This window comes from Conger conger, chromosome 15, assembly GCF_963514075.1.
Source record: "Conger conger chromosome 15, fConCon1.1, whole genome shotgun sequence".
Taxonomy (NCBI): domain Eukaryota; kingdom Metazoa; phylum Chordata; class Actinopteri; order Anguilliformes; family Congridae; genus Conger; species Conger conger.
In genome coordinates this window covers 11783867-11798156 of record NC_083774.1, presented here as the reverse complement: position 1 = coordinate 11798156, position 14290 = coordinate 11783867, and the positions used below count along the sequence as shown (strand labels likewise).

Sequence of the window (14290 nt, the reverse complement as noted above, 5' to 3'; positions counted from 1 at the left end):
CGATTGGCTGGACGTCTCGCAGAGAAGGGAGGGGAAAAAAGAAACCACTAGAACGCCATCTCACTTCCACCTACCTGCACAAGCGCTTCTATTTCCAGCCACACTCAAAGGCGCTGCCCGCCTTCTAGAAAACACGCGATCTGGCAATTTCAGTTCCCACAAAGACACGCAACCAGGCCAGCTCTGTCCCAGTAATGCATTAATGCACAGCAACAGGATTACCATTTCCTGGGGAGCTCGCATTACATTTGGGTTTTCGTATTGCCTATTGTATACTGTCACATTTCATAAGTCACATTTCGTGAGCGGTAAGCGTATTATTTTTTTACATGAGACGTTTCAGAGTGTGCTGAAACGGTGAAGTGCATGCTGGGTAGCTCATCCCCTGGCATTTAGAGACGTCTGTAATAGGCTATATGTTGAGCCAAGTGAAGGTACAGTAATTGGGTGCGTGCCTGTACATCTATCATGAGCAGTCCTATAGACCTGTTGCTAAGAGACAGGCTCAGTGGGAGGGCCAGGGATTAGATTGTTGCCAGTTGGAAATACAAAAATACAAAAAATAAATACAAAAAGAGAGCATCAATACTGTACAGAAAACCAGGGGTACCAGTGTGTGATGTTAAATCTACAGAGGTTGAGTAACTTCATTACTTTCTTATTTATGTACTTATTGCTTTTCAAGGTACCACTGATTCTACCACAATCTCCTGCACAGGCTGAAAAAAACTTTTCATTTCAGCATGTCTTGACAGCAATTCATCAGCAGAAATATACACAAACACAGCTGTGGATTATCTTCACACAGGTGGTGTTAGTTCAGCACAGTCACCTATGAAACCCAGAGCACAAGGGTTGCTGGAGGGCTTATCCTGCACAGGGTCTGTTTTAGTCCATTGATGGACCCCATGGTCTGGTATTGGTTACAGCTGTGTTTTAGTCCATGGATAGACCCCATGGTCTGGTATTGGTTACAGCTGTGTTTTAGTCCATGGATAGACCCCATGGTCTGGTATTGGTTACAGCTGTGTTTTAGTCCATGGATAGATCCAATGGACTGGTATTGGTTACAGCTGTGTTTTAGTCCATGGACAGACCCCATGGTCTGGGGCTTTGGTTACAGCTGTGTTTTAGTCCATGGATGAACCCCATGGTCTGGTATAGGTTATGGCCATATTTTAGTCCATGGCACTGTGTGTGTTCCAGAGGAGTACAGCACATACCCACTCTACCCAATCAATAACAATCAGGACAATGAGAAAAAGTGATTACAAATAAAAACAAACCACAGCCTGCATGGGACTGCAGGAGCGGGAGCGCCCCCAGGATGACCTTTGAACACTGACCTTTGACCTGTGCACCTCGCCATCGTCATCCTCCCCACCGACGCCCAGGATCTTGCGGGTCTTCAGGCGGCTGATCAAGTCGGTCTGGCTGTGCTTCTTCATGAGGGGGGCGTGCGGTTTGGAAGCCATGTTGCGGGGGGGGGGGAGGGGGCAGGGTTAGGGGGGCGGGTCAAGACTCTCACAACCTGCAGGAGAGAGTAACATGTTAGCAATCATCCTACATGAGATTTAGGATTACATTATGCCCATGTTGGTTGGCTCTTCCATAGAAAATAGCAAAATTTGAACCTCAATATCTCACCAATGTCAATGCCATTTCGCAGGTCTACTACAATGGCAATGGGCTCACCAACTACTGATTTTGGATCTAAGTTGCGCCATTTCTGTGTTATGGATACCCTTAAAAAATTTGCATAAAACATGAAGACTTTTTTGCACAAAAATAACTACATTCCCCAGAGATCTGTGCTGATACACCTTGATGGAAAGCAGGCTGATGTTAGCGTTAGCACAAAGCATAATGAACACCTGAAAGGGGGGAGGGGGGTGAGAGAGAAAGGCCTTTGACCTTTTGGTCTTCTTATTGCACATAACAAAAAGGAGAAATGCATAAGTATGTGCTCACAACGTTATCAGAGAGAAAGAGGGAGAGATTGAGGCAGAGATAGATAGATAGAAAGAGAGAGAAGGTTGTGGTGGATTCACATGCGGTCGCTCACCGGAGTGAGAGAGGAGCAGTGTGTGTGTGTGTGTGTGTGTGTGTGTGTGTGTGTGTGTGTGTGTGTGTGACTCAGACGCAGCATGGTGAAAGCTCCAGTGTCTGAATGTTTAACCTCAGCACACAGCACATAGCCTGTACCGCAAAACACAGACACTTAATCTGTAATTTACACACGTTCTGCTACAGTGGGGTGCAAACAATCACGTTCTGCAACAGTGGGGTGCAAACATTTGGGCACCCCTAATTTAAATGTCTGTTACAATTAATCTGTATGAGATCGAAAGCAAATCTGAACTCTAGATGGTACAGAATTATGCATGAGGCTTTTCTGCAAATTTCAAAGCAAGATTGCTTTTTATTTTCATTTTTTACCATTTATAAATTCTTTTTTTTTATAGGAAAAGGGCCCTGTGCTAATGTTAGGGAACCTTTTTGGATTATTCTAGTAACTTTTTTTAATGATGCTTGCCCAGACCCAGGTGATTTACTTCTTATGTTTTCAATTAGTTCTTCAAAAGAAGATAATAATTAGGTGTAATTTCCACCAAGAAGGAGAAGGCTACAAAAACTCTTTCAGTGTTTCAAACTAACTATTTCCACTGTCAGAAACATTAGAAAATGGAATATAAACGGAATAGTTGAAGTTGAAAGGCAAGGTCAGTTAGACATTAATTGTAAAAGTCTTTTTGAGCAGGGGTGCTCGATGTTTTGCACACTACTGTATGCTCTCTCTGGCTGCAGGGGAGACATGCGAGAGCACCAAACTCATCAGAAAAACAGGAAATGTGCCGTTTACAACCACTGGAAAAAGCATTTCTGCAAGTAAACAGTACACCTTTCCCCTTTATTAATACAAAACAAAAACTGAAGAAACTGAAGATGAAAAGCCGTGCTCACACAGGAGCTGATCAGTATTTAGGGCTCATTCCAACCCCTTATTTTTCTCCTCGTTTTCCCTTTCTTTTCTACTTTTTTGTCGCCCCCTCAGGATAGGCTAGATGAAAGAAAAAGAAGCAAAGACGAGGAAATCGAGGAAAACGTGAATTAGGCAAATAGAATGCCCTTGCGCCTTCCCATGTCAGTTACAGATGCGTGGCAGACCCCCATCCTCCCTCCCCGTGCATCACCCATCTTCGCACCCGCGGGACCGTCAGAGCGACACCGCGCAGATCCCGGGCCCTTAGCGGCTCCTTAATTAGCCACAGCGGCAGAGAGGGAGAGGTGGGGGTGCGAAGATTAGCCATTCCGTGAGATTGACGTCAGCCGCGTTATCTACGCGGCCCTCTGAGTCACCTGCTATACCGTTTTAATCTCGCTCAAGAAACCAGGCTCAGAGATAATGTTTCAGTCAACAGCCCCGCCGCCCGAAATCGCAGCTGCGTGACCGAACGCGGCTTTCACACACAGCCCGCGCCGAGGCCGTCAGGCCGAGCGAAGAATCCGCTTTAAAACACGAAATAAACTCCAGCATGGAGCGCAGTGCACGACTTCCACAGCTGGGAGCCAGGACACCCCATCCATCCATCCATTATCTGAACCCGCTTATCCTGATCAGGGTCGCAGGGGGGCTGGAGCCTATCCCAGCATACATTGGGCGAAAGGTAGGAATACACCCTGGACAGGTCGCCAGTCTATCTCAGGGCACACACACCATTCACTCACACACTCATACCTACGGGCAATTTAGACTCTCCAATCAGCCTAACGTGCATGTCTTTGGACTGTGGGAGGAAACCGGAGTACCCGGAGGAAACCCACGCAGACACGGGGAGAACATGCAAACTCCGCACAGAGAGGCCCCGGCCGACGGGGATTCGAACCCAGGACCTCCTTGCTGTGAGGCGGCAGTGCTACCATCCGTGCCGCCGAGCCAGGACACGTGCAGGAATATTTCACTATTAACACCGAGGCAATAACTCAGACGGCTATGAAAACCATGATGATTCTTCTTCTGTGATTGTTATTGCTTTGCGGTCATACTGCACTGCGGAGTCGTTAAAGTAGTTTTTAATCACAAAGAAAAGTTATCCATAGTGAGCTCAGCTCATGTCCATCTGCGGTCTACTTCCACAGTCAGCGAGCGATGCGGTGAGCAGTGGCCCAGCGATGTGCACCAGAAGTCTGCCAACAGACTGGGTCAGATGGGGGGGGGGGGGGATGAGGAAGATGCGGATGAAACTGAAGGAGGATGAAGACGAAGATGAAAGAGAAAGAAAGAAATAAAGAAAGGAAGAGGACAGGGCTTTTCAGGACAGGCTCAAAGGGTTTATAATAACAGAAAGAAATTTGAATGTAAATGAATGCAAAAAAGTAGAGAACTGAAAGACCAAAGATGCATAATAACTGAGTAGGAAAATAAACTTGGTGAAATTTAATGAGTAGTTCCAGTCTATAAATATCTGTCTTACAAGTAAAAAAAAAAAAAAAAAAAACTTGAGGCAATTCTCTGCCAGTACAAAAACAAAAGATGGAGCGATTGTGAAGCACTATGAAACTGGACCCTGAAATGAGAGGAATGTGAGACGAAGCCTTCAGCAACGCGGCTCAGTTTGGGCGCTGGCGCACCGACCGCAACCAAGCGGAGAAACCGAATTCGCCCGACTTCAAAGCTCTTTGCAAGCCTGTCCAAACGATTTCATATCAGCCACAGAACATTCCGGGCACCTCTTACAGCTCGCGGCTCAAACTCTACATCAGGGGGCTGTGGCGTGTTTCTGGGCACAGGTGGTAACAGGTGGGCTAGAGAGACTGAGCTTCTGCTAAAGGCTTCAATCAGCTGCTGACAGAGAGCAAAGCACAGAAAACCCCAGCAGGACGGAGTTTAAGATCCCCGTTTCCACGGCAGCCACCTGAGCCGGGTTCCAGTGGAGGCAGGCCCTTCTTAATGCATTTCAGTTCCATTCATAAACACACCAAGCTTCTGACTATACAAGTGCATGCGGCTTCTTTACTTAAGCAACAAAATGCCATTTAATACGCTGTTCAAATGAAAACATTCCGATGGTGAAACGCATAGCAAACACTAAACAGAAATGTTGAAATGGTCAAAAAAACTGTCACCGCCCTGCTTCCCTGCTTTTCCCCCGACCTCCCCGTAACCCAAAAAATATCTCGCCCTCTACAGCGACCAGTAAGGACCAGGTGGGTGGGTCCAGGTGTTCATTCAGTTAGAGGTAATGAGGAACCATGAGTCATGCAGGTGAACAGATACGGGAGCCACAGATACTCAGCAAATTAAATAACATTTCTTTCCCCCGTCTTTGACATTGATAATAAATCTCCTGGTGCAGACAGGACAGCACGGTGGGTAGTGTGAGGTGTGCATGAAATGGAGGGCAAGTGGTCTGGTTGCATGAGACACCCACCCCCACCCCCCAACTCACACAGCCGAGCCCAGGGGGGTCAGACGCAACCTGACCTGATGTGGGAGGGGCTGGCAGGCAGACCACCCCGCCACCCACTGACAGCAATGGGCCGCTAACCAAACAAGCCCTTTACACGTCACAGAGGAAAAGGTTACAGTGCCACCGGTGGGATTCATGCCGCGATGTTCCTCCTCTCGGTCGCCTGTCAGATCCGATCTGATGACACCGGCACGTGTGACACAGTAAAGAATGGATGGATGAAGATAAAGAAAGATAAAATACGGGGACAGTTCACCGCTATCGAAAAGTGTTGAGCTGCAGAAAGCAGGAGCAACAAGGAAATGATACCAGAACAAACAAGCAGACATTGAGCTGTGTCAGGACACTTAGCCCACACAGGTTTCGATATTACTGTACCCACACACAGACAGTAAAATATTAATCCAGCTCCTGGCTTATGTTGTGAACTGCAAACGTATGACACTTGTTTGGCTGCAAACGGAGAGGACGACCAGATCAGCTTTCTCCTTTTCGGCGCCCAGACGGAAAGTACAGAGGGACGCAGTGCATTGTGGTCTGTGGTTTCAAACCACAATGGGGGAAGCGTAATAATCGATCCAGAGACTTCAGCCTTCCAGGGACTGCAGAGACAGACCCAGTGGGAGCGGTGTGGTGCCAAAACTGGAGAATATCCATCGCTTCGCTCGGGAATGCCAAACTGCCCAGCTGGGCGGCATTAGGGTGACATGCAGAGTGAAAAGGGCAGTTATCCCACAACAGCATCCAGCTAGCGAGCAGCACACACACACACATACATACACACAGCTGGCCTGATCTCTCTCACACACACACACACACACACACACACAGACTGAGCCTGAACAGTCCACACAAACACACACACAGCTGGCCTGAACTCCACCCACACACACACACAGAGCCTGAACACTCCACATACACACAGCCTGAACCCTCCACATACACAGACACACACACACACAGCTGGCCTGAACTCCACACACATACACTGAGCCTGAGCTGCAACCACACACACACACACACACATTAAGTCTGAAATCTCAAACACAAACCTCACTTTGCTTACATTCGGATTCCACAATGACTTAAAAGGCCAGCTGGCACAGGGACTGGCAAACCAATGCCAAAGGACGAGAAGCAGAGAGCTGAAGCCCCAAGACCACAAATAATAATAATGAAACTTTAATCCAAAGCGACTTACAGTTGATTAGACTGCAACAGGGCACAATCGCCCCAGGAGGAATGTGGAGTTAAAGGCCTTGCTGAAAAGCTGCACTGACCGGGGCGTGAACCACCAACCTTCCGGGCCCCAGTCCTGTACCTGAGCCACCAGGCTACAGGCTGCCCGCGCACAGCGCAGGGCTACTGTGGTCAGCCTTGACTCCTCGGAGAGGAATTACTGTGGGATAGCCACCACCATTCGCCTAATGAGCTCTGGGTCCTCCAGTTAGCATTCAGACAGCAGCTGTTACACGCCTCCCATTCTCCACCCCTGGGTCTACTGTTCTTCATCTGAAGCAGTTGCCAAGCAACCTTCCCCCCCCCCCACACCTACGGTGCGTTATCGAGGATCCGTTTGGCGGTAATAACTCCGCCAAGTTGCCTTTCCCGCTCTTTTACGATTCCCGCCATGCATCGATGCACTCAGGGCTAATTTCTCAAACTCTGCACGCAGACTCGCTGCTAGACTGGATGGCGTAGGCTTGTTCTGTTTTTAGCAGGCTAAATGAGATCGGTTCTGCAAGAGGGAAAAAAAAAACACTTTGAGGGGAACCGGCGACAAAGCGTTGGAAAATACAGGCACAGACAAACCCCCGCCCAGATATCACAGACCGCTGCAGCCCTGCTTCTCTCCTGTCTCCTGGTTCATGCCCACGCTTCCACACATCCTGGAGCTACAGATTCATCCCCCTCCCCTCTCAACTGCATACTCTCCATCCATGTGGACGTTCTAGATTACCTGCTAGTTTAATAAATTAACTGTAACCAACTCAACCTAGAGGCCAGTGGAGGAAGGCCATCCTCATATAGCCAGGTTCCTCTCAAGATTTTTTCCTCTGAAGAGGTTTTTCTCGCAAATGTTTAAGGTTTTTTCTCCTACTAGGGAGTTGTTTACCTCGTATGCTATTTGGGGGCTTAGGGCTGATAATTCCAATTTTTTCTTCCCTTCTGTTACTCTGTAAAGCGTCTTTGGGACAGTCTGCTGAGAAAAGAGCAATACAAATACACTTGAATTGAAGTGAGTTGAAATAAACTGTGCATGGCGCAGCTGGACAAACAACCCATTCGGAAGAATCAGCAAGATTCTAAACTCACCGCAAACACAACTGCAGGTGTCAGATTCCAGAAGCTAAGGTAATGTGTCCAAAATGATGGTCATTCATCTCCATTTGGCCTGGGAGATCCAAACAGCAGCCAGACCTTCCTGTCCTTCCTGTTTGACCGGAAGGGTCATGTCCAGGTGATGTTTAATCAGGTGCATCGTTTCGGACACATTACCTTTCCTTCTGGAATCTGACCACCTGTAGTTGTTTTTGCGTTGAGCTTAGAAACGCCCTGTTTCTTCCGGATTGGCTGTTTGGCGCAGAGCCCTGACTCACAGAATGAGTCGACAGCCTGCTCTCCTCCTGATGTGAGCGCATGTTTTTATGATGACAGATACAAAATGGAGTCCTGGGAAAGCCTGGTGATGCAGTCTGACAGACAGACCCCGCCAGGTTGTGTTCACACAGAGCTGCACATTCCCACCATTTCACAGCACTGCCAGACTCACAGACACACTGTCTGCGTATGTCAGACAGACAGACAGACAGACAGATAGATAGATAGAGACAAACAGACACACTGACAGACAGACAGGCAAGGCAGTCTCTCTCTCACACACACACTCGCGCAGGCTCACACGCACACATATACACGCACACAAACGCGCGCAAACTTGCGCATGCACACACACTCATCCACATGCACACACACACTTGCGTACACAGATACACACACACGTGTACACATACACACGCACACACACACACACACACACACACACACACACACACACACAGGCACACCAAAGCCTGTGGGACACTGACCACACATATAGAGCAAAAAAGGAAAGGCCACACAATCCCTGTCTCCCTTTGAAATTCAAACTGTTAATGTTTCCTTTTCTGGCAGCACACAAACAGGCAGCCTGCAGTCACATAGCCTGTTCAACACACACACACACACACACACACAGCCTGAACTTATGCAGCCTGTTCAACACACGCACACACACACACACACACACACACACACACACACACAGTCTGAACTCCACAGAGAGAGAGAGAGCCTGAACTCTACACATACACACACATACACACACAGCCTGAAATCCACACACATACACACACACACACACACACACACACACAGTCTGAACTCCACACAGAGAGAGAGAGCCTGAACTCTACACATACACAAACACACACACACCAGGTTTCCGTTCACCAGGAGCCTGAACTCCACACAGACACACACAGCCTGAACTCCACACAGACACACGCAGCCTGAACTCCACACAGGCACACAGAGCCTGAATTCCACACAGACACACACAGCCTGAACTCCACACAGGCACACAGAGCCTGAATTCCACACAGACACACACAGCCTGAACTGAAACGCACCACAGAACTGTCCTCCAGCACATACTACTCTTCTTCTGGGAATTTGTGCTGAAACACACTGACTCACTGAGGAGAGAGAGCTGGTGTCCAGGTGGAGGTCAGGTGAGGTGTGTGTGTGTGTGTGTGTTTCAGTTCCTGAAGGTAGAGGTGAGGTGTGTGTGTTTCTGTACATGAAGGTAAAGGTGAGGTGAGTGTGTTTGTTTCTGTACATGAAGGTGGGGATGAGTGTGAGTGAGTGTGTGTGTGTGTGTGTGTGTGGTTCTGTTCCTGAAGGTGGGTGTGTGTGTGTGTGTGTGTGTGTGTGTGTGTGGTTCTGTTCCTGAAGGTGGGGGTGAGTGTGTGTGTGTGTGTCTGTGGTTCTGGTCCTGAAGGTGGGGGTGAGTGTGTGTATGACTGTGTTTCGGTAGATGAAGGTAGAGGTGAGGTGTGTGTGGGTATGTGGTTCTGTTCCTGAAGGTGAGGGTGAGTGTGTGTGTGATTCCTGAAGCATTAGCCTTCTCACACACGTGCATATTCCTTGTTCCTTCTGATGTTGCCGTGGCACCAAGAGCGCCAACCCAACCCCCCCCCCCCCCCCGCGCCACCCACCCACCTGAGACCGGTGCCACTCATGGGGCATTTAGAATAATCCATATCTCCATTTGTGGCTAATTTACATCAAAATGGCACCTGTCAGCTCATTAGCACAACAACACGCCCCGGAGGCTGCAGCCGGTAACCGCAGCGCCGTCACACAGCTCTGCCACGGACTACATTTACAACCACCTCTCGTACGCAAGTTTATCTTCTCCTCTGCGAACCTTTGGGGCAGACATGGGAAGAAATAATAAAATCTCTCATCCCGGTGTGACCCGAAACGAGTCAGAGGGTCAGCCCTGTACGTCGGGGGGGGTGGGGGGGTGGGGGGGGTCCGACCGTTCTGTCCTGGCTCGGATCTGAGACCGGGGGAAGAAAAACAGAAACGTGACGTATGCATTTTTTAAAGGAGGGTTGCTTGGCAACAGCTCCGTGTGCCACTGGCTTCTTGACCTAGAGTAAACAGTATGCAGCGATTGTGCCATAAAGCCCCCCCCGTCCCCCCCTCCATGGCAAAACAGGACTGGCAGAGCAGCAAGGTGGAATAGGCTGGAGGGCTGGCACTGGGGTGCGGTGTAAGCAAACCACCCAGGCACAACCTCCGATGCTATGGCAACGCTGGTAGTGTCCATTCGTTGGGAAAGGTCAGAGCAGATCTGAGAGGATTATGGGTTGTGGACACACAATCCCCAGAGACTCAGGGCCTCCGATTCGCTTCAGATCCTTATCAACCCTGTACACAAAAAAGAGCCATCTGCATTTATAAAACAGAAACTTCAGCAGTGGCGGCACGGATGGTGCAGTGGGTAGCACTGCCGCCTCACAGCAAGGAGGTCCCAGGTTCGAATCCCCGTTGGCCGGGGCCTCTCTGTGCAGAGTTCTCCCCGTGTCTGCGTGGGTTTCCTCTGGGTACTCCGGTTTCCTCCCACAGTCCAAAGACATGCAGGTTAGGCTGATTGGAGAGTCTAAATTGCCTGTAGGTATGAGTATGAGTATGAGTATGAGAGTGAATGGTGTGTGTGCCCTGCGATGGACTGGCGACCTGTCCAGGGTGTATTCCTGCCCTTCGCCCAATGTATGCTGGGGTAGGCTCCAGCCCCCCTGCGACCCTGTTCAGGATAAGCGGGTTAGGATAATGAATGAATGAATGAATAAATTAATGAAAGTTCTGCAGATGTTTGCCAAAACTAAAAACCTAACAGTAGTTTCATGTGATTGTCATCATCAAGAATTCTCAGGGATCTGCGTGAGTCCTGTCAATCTTTAATGCAATCTAAAGGTTTAAGTATCTAGCCCTTACCCAATCTTCTGCATACACATGCAGGCCAACAGGTTGTAGGGGCGGTTTCTATGGCAACACACAGGAAGTTGCATCACATTTCCCAATGCAAAGAACGGTCACACAGATATAGTCCACATGGCAGACACGGATGACACAAACCAGGTCTTCTACAAAGCTGGATATGTGAAACAGGTCAGAGTTGGTAAAAAGCTTATTTTTTCGGCTTTAGAGGTCCCAAATTGTACAACTCCAGTGTTATATTTTCAGCCCTGATACCACAAGACAAGTGTGGTTTTAAGTACCAAATACAATCTCTATACAGTTTTACATGTCCATTCTCCAGCTCCTCTCATGAGCTTTACCAAGAACAGGCTGTTTTAGAGACTGTCTTTAAGGCTCATTGATATCAGTGAACCTCTGTTCTGATTGGCTGGCTTGCTCCAACAAACTGAATGCTGACTGTGGGCTGCGCTGAAGCAAATGAGTGTATCGTTGTGATGTCAGTACTTCACGGAAGTCCAAACAGCTCGTTTAAATGCACATTTTCTGGTGCACCGCGATGCAGGCATCCATTTGTTGCAGTTGCACACCGAGGACCGGGGTTTCATCCCCAGTCCTGCCAAAGCTGAGGTTGTCCAGCACACCTGGAGCGGCATAATTGGCTCGCTGCTCCGAGGGTGGGGGCAGGGGCTCAGCAGGGGTTGAATGATCGCCGTATACAGTCAAGCCCTGATTGCACTTGCCTCGGAGTCACGGTCGCGAGAACTTGAGATGATGTGGCTTGTAGAAGGCGTAACGCTTTATAACATCCTAATCCTCCTGGGTGATTGTAATAGATCGGGTACAATCGGCTACAAAATTGGAAGAAAATAGGGAAAAAATCTTTACTGTATTTGTGCATTTTGGTACTTTCACAGTGTTTTTATAGCGCCTATAATTAGCATCCACATAGCCAGGGAGGTGGCCGTGTCATTGTCCATGGTGTGGGCCCTTTAAAGCAGGCTCATTCGGGAGCTGGGGGTGAAATCATTTTCTCTGTCCTGGGCCCTGTATATCGCTGGCTTCCTGTGTGTGCAAGACGACTTCCTGCAAGAGATGAAGCCCACCGGAGGAGCCCTACGGAGCGTTGCCGTGGGAGACAGGGCTGCTCCAGAGTGGGGGGCACCGAACGCCATTTCAGGCCCTGTCACATCCACTTACCCTGAGTGGCACTCAATTAAAGATGGCCGAACCTCACACTGCGAGGGAGGAACAGCTGCACACCTTCATCTAAATATACACACACACACATATATACACACACTGACACACACTGACACACACTGACACACACATATATATATACACACACATACACACACTGACACACACTGACACACACTGACACACACATACACAGTTGCATTCTGATATCCTTCACTTGAGTAGCAGAACGCATCCCAGTAGGATCTATTAAACAATATGCAGAATAAACATTTGCATCTCAATTGCTCCAGCAGGAAACATTATGGGTACAACAACATCTTCTTCTCCATATAAAGCAACTACCTATAAAGGTGAAGACTATCAATAAAGCAATATCTTGCTAGACGCTTTGCTCTCCATTTAGCCAGCCCTATTAATCTTATACCTCTACCCACCAGCCTGTGGACATGGCACACACAGACGTACACACACACACAAACACACACACACACATACAGACATACAGACATACACACAAACACTCATACACACACACATATATGCATACAGACACATACACTCATATGCACACACACAGATATATATATATAATATATATATATATATATATATATATATATATATATATATATATTATATATATATGCATACAGACACACACACACACACACACTCACACGCGCACACGCACATACACGCGCACGCACACACACATTCAACAAAAGGCCTCTGCAAGTTTTCAGCAGCCAATTCAAACCCAAGAAACCAGGGGTCAACCACACAATAATAACTGCTTCATTCGATCAATCAGTCAAGTGCTGAATAGCAGCAGAAACCTGCAGCTCTGTAAGACCACGCCTGAGCACCACAGCCCCAGAGACCAGGCTACACGGAGCCTCCCACAGAGAGAGCAACATTAGCTGCCCATCAGAGATCACATTTTACATTTACATTTTAGTCCTTTAGCAGATCACACTTAATCCAAGGCGATTTACAAGAGCTAAAGTTCTTCAACAAGTTAAAAGCATCAAATCTATGAATAGCAAAACACGCATGAAGAGCTGTTCTAACCAAAGAGGTCATCATAAGTGCTTGTTTTTTAAATATATATATATATATATATATGATGAAGAAGAAAATGCATTGTGCTCATGTGTTCAGAATTCTCTCCATGCTGCATGTGATAACCTTATCACGGTGCTTCTTTCCACCACTATTTGAATTAACTGTTTTACTGTCTGTATAGGGCAGGAGGCAGACACACTCCAACAACAACTGGTTTGGGCTCCACTGGAGGTTAAGTACAAGTGATATCCCATTTTCCCCAAAAGACAAAGGGGTGAATTAGGGTCACGCTGCCAAAAACATGAGTTTGGACTCAAACAGCCGAGAAGCCAACTGTCTGATTATTTTTGGTCCCCTAAAATAGATCACCCGATAAATACCCTCATATTAAACGGGATTGTCTGTACTTTAGCACCATATTCAATTTTCATTCAATTTCAAATCCAATGTGCTGGAGAACAGAGCCAAAAGAACAGAAATTGTCCCAACTGTCCAAATACATTTGGACAGCATTGTACACACAAGCTGACAAAACACTCACTTATACACACACAAGTGTCACAGCTTAAATGTCATTTAGTCAAAACCGTGTCAGTACTGTGGATACAAAACTAACAGAAGAAAAGTTAATGTCATAGGAGGGAGATGTAGGAAAACAACTTCACTACAAAACAACTGTTTCATAAAATTACAGACATGAATCCTTCACACAGCACACATAAAATGTGACAGCTTGGAGAGTTTACACTCTGCACACACACACGCCGTCAGTCAGACTTGAAGGAAGAGCAATAACAGGTTTCATAAATAAATATTGTGACATCTTAATCCGGCAACAAGGGCAAACCTAGGCCAGAGCTCAGAAAAAATACAGATATCTTTTTTAGTCCCAACTTCTCTCAGGAGCAATGACGAGATGGATTTTTCTGACACCCCCCAATGCAGTTAATCAAATAATGAATCAATAGATCAATGAAACCCTCATTGCCTGCTGGGGTCACACATTGACCGTCTGTGAT

At 47.6% G+C, this 14290-nt stretch overlaps 1 protein-coding gene across 1 annotated transcript in view; it reads right to left on the bottom strand.

Moving 5' to 3' along the window:
- Positions 1 to 14290, bottom strand: part of LOC133111525 (tumor protein p53-inducible protein 11-like) — a 51418-nt gene that overhangs the window by 12094 nt on the left and 25034 nt on the right. The window contains exon 3 of the mRNA XM_061221957.1: positions 1347 to 1531. Coding sequence (XP_061077941.1) covers positions 1347 to 1475 — 129 coding nt within the window. The 5' untranslated portion in view covers positions 1476 to 1531. The remainder of the gene's footprint in view (positions 1 to 1346; positions 1532 to 14290) is intronic.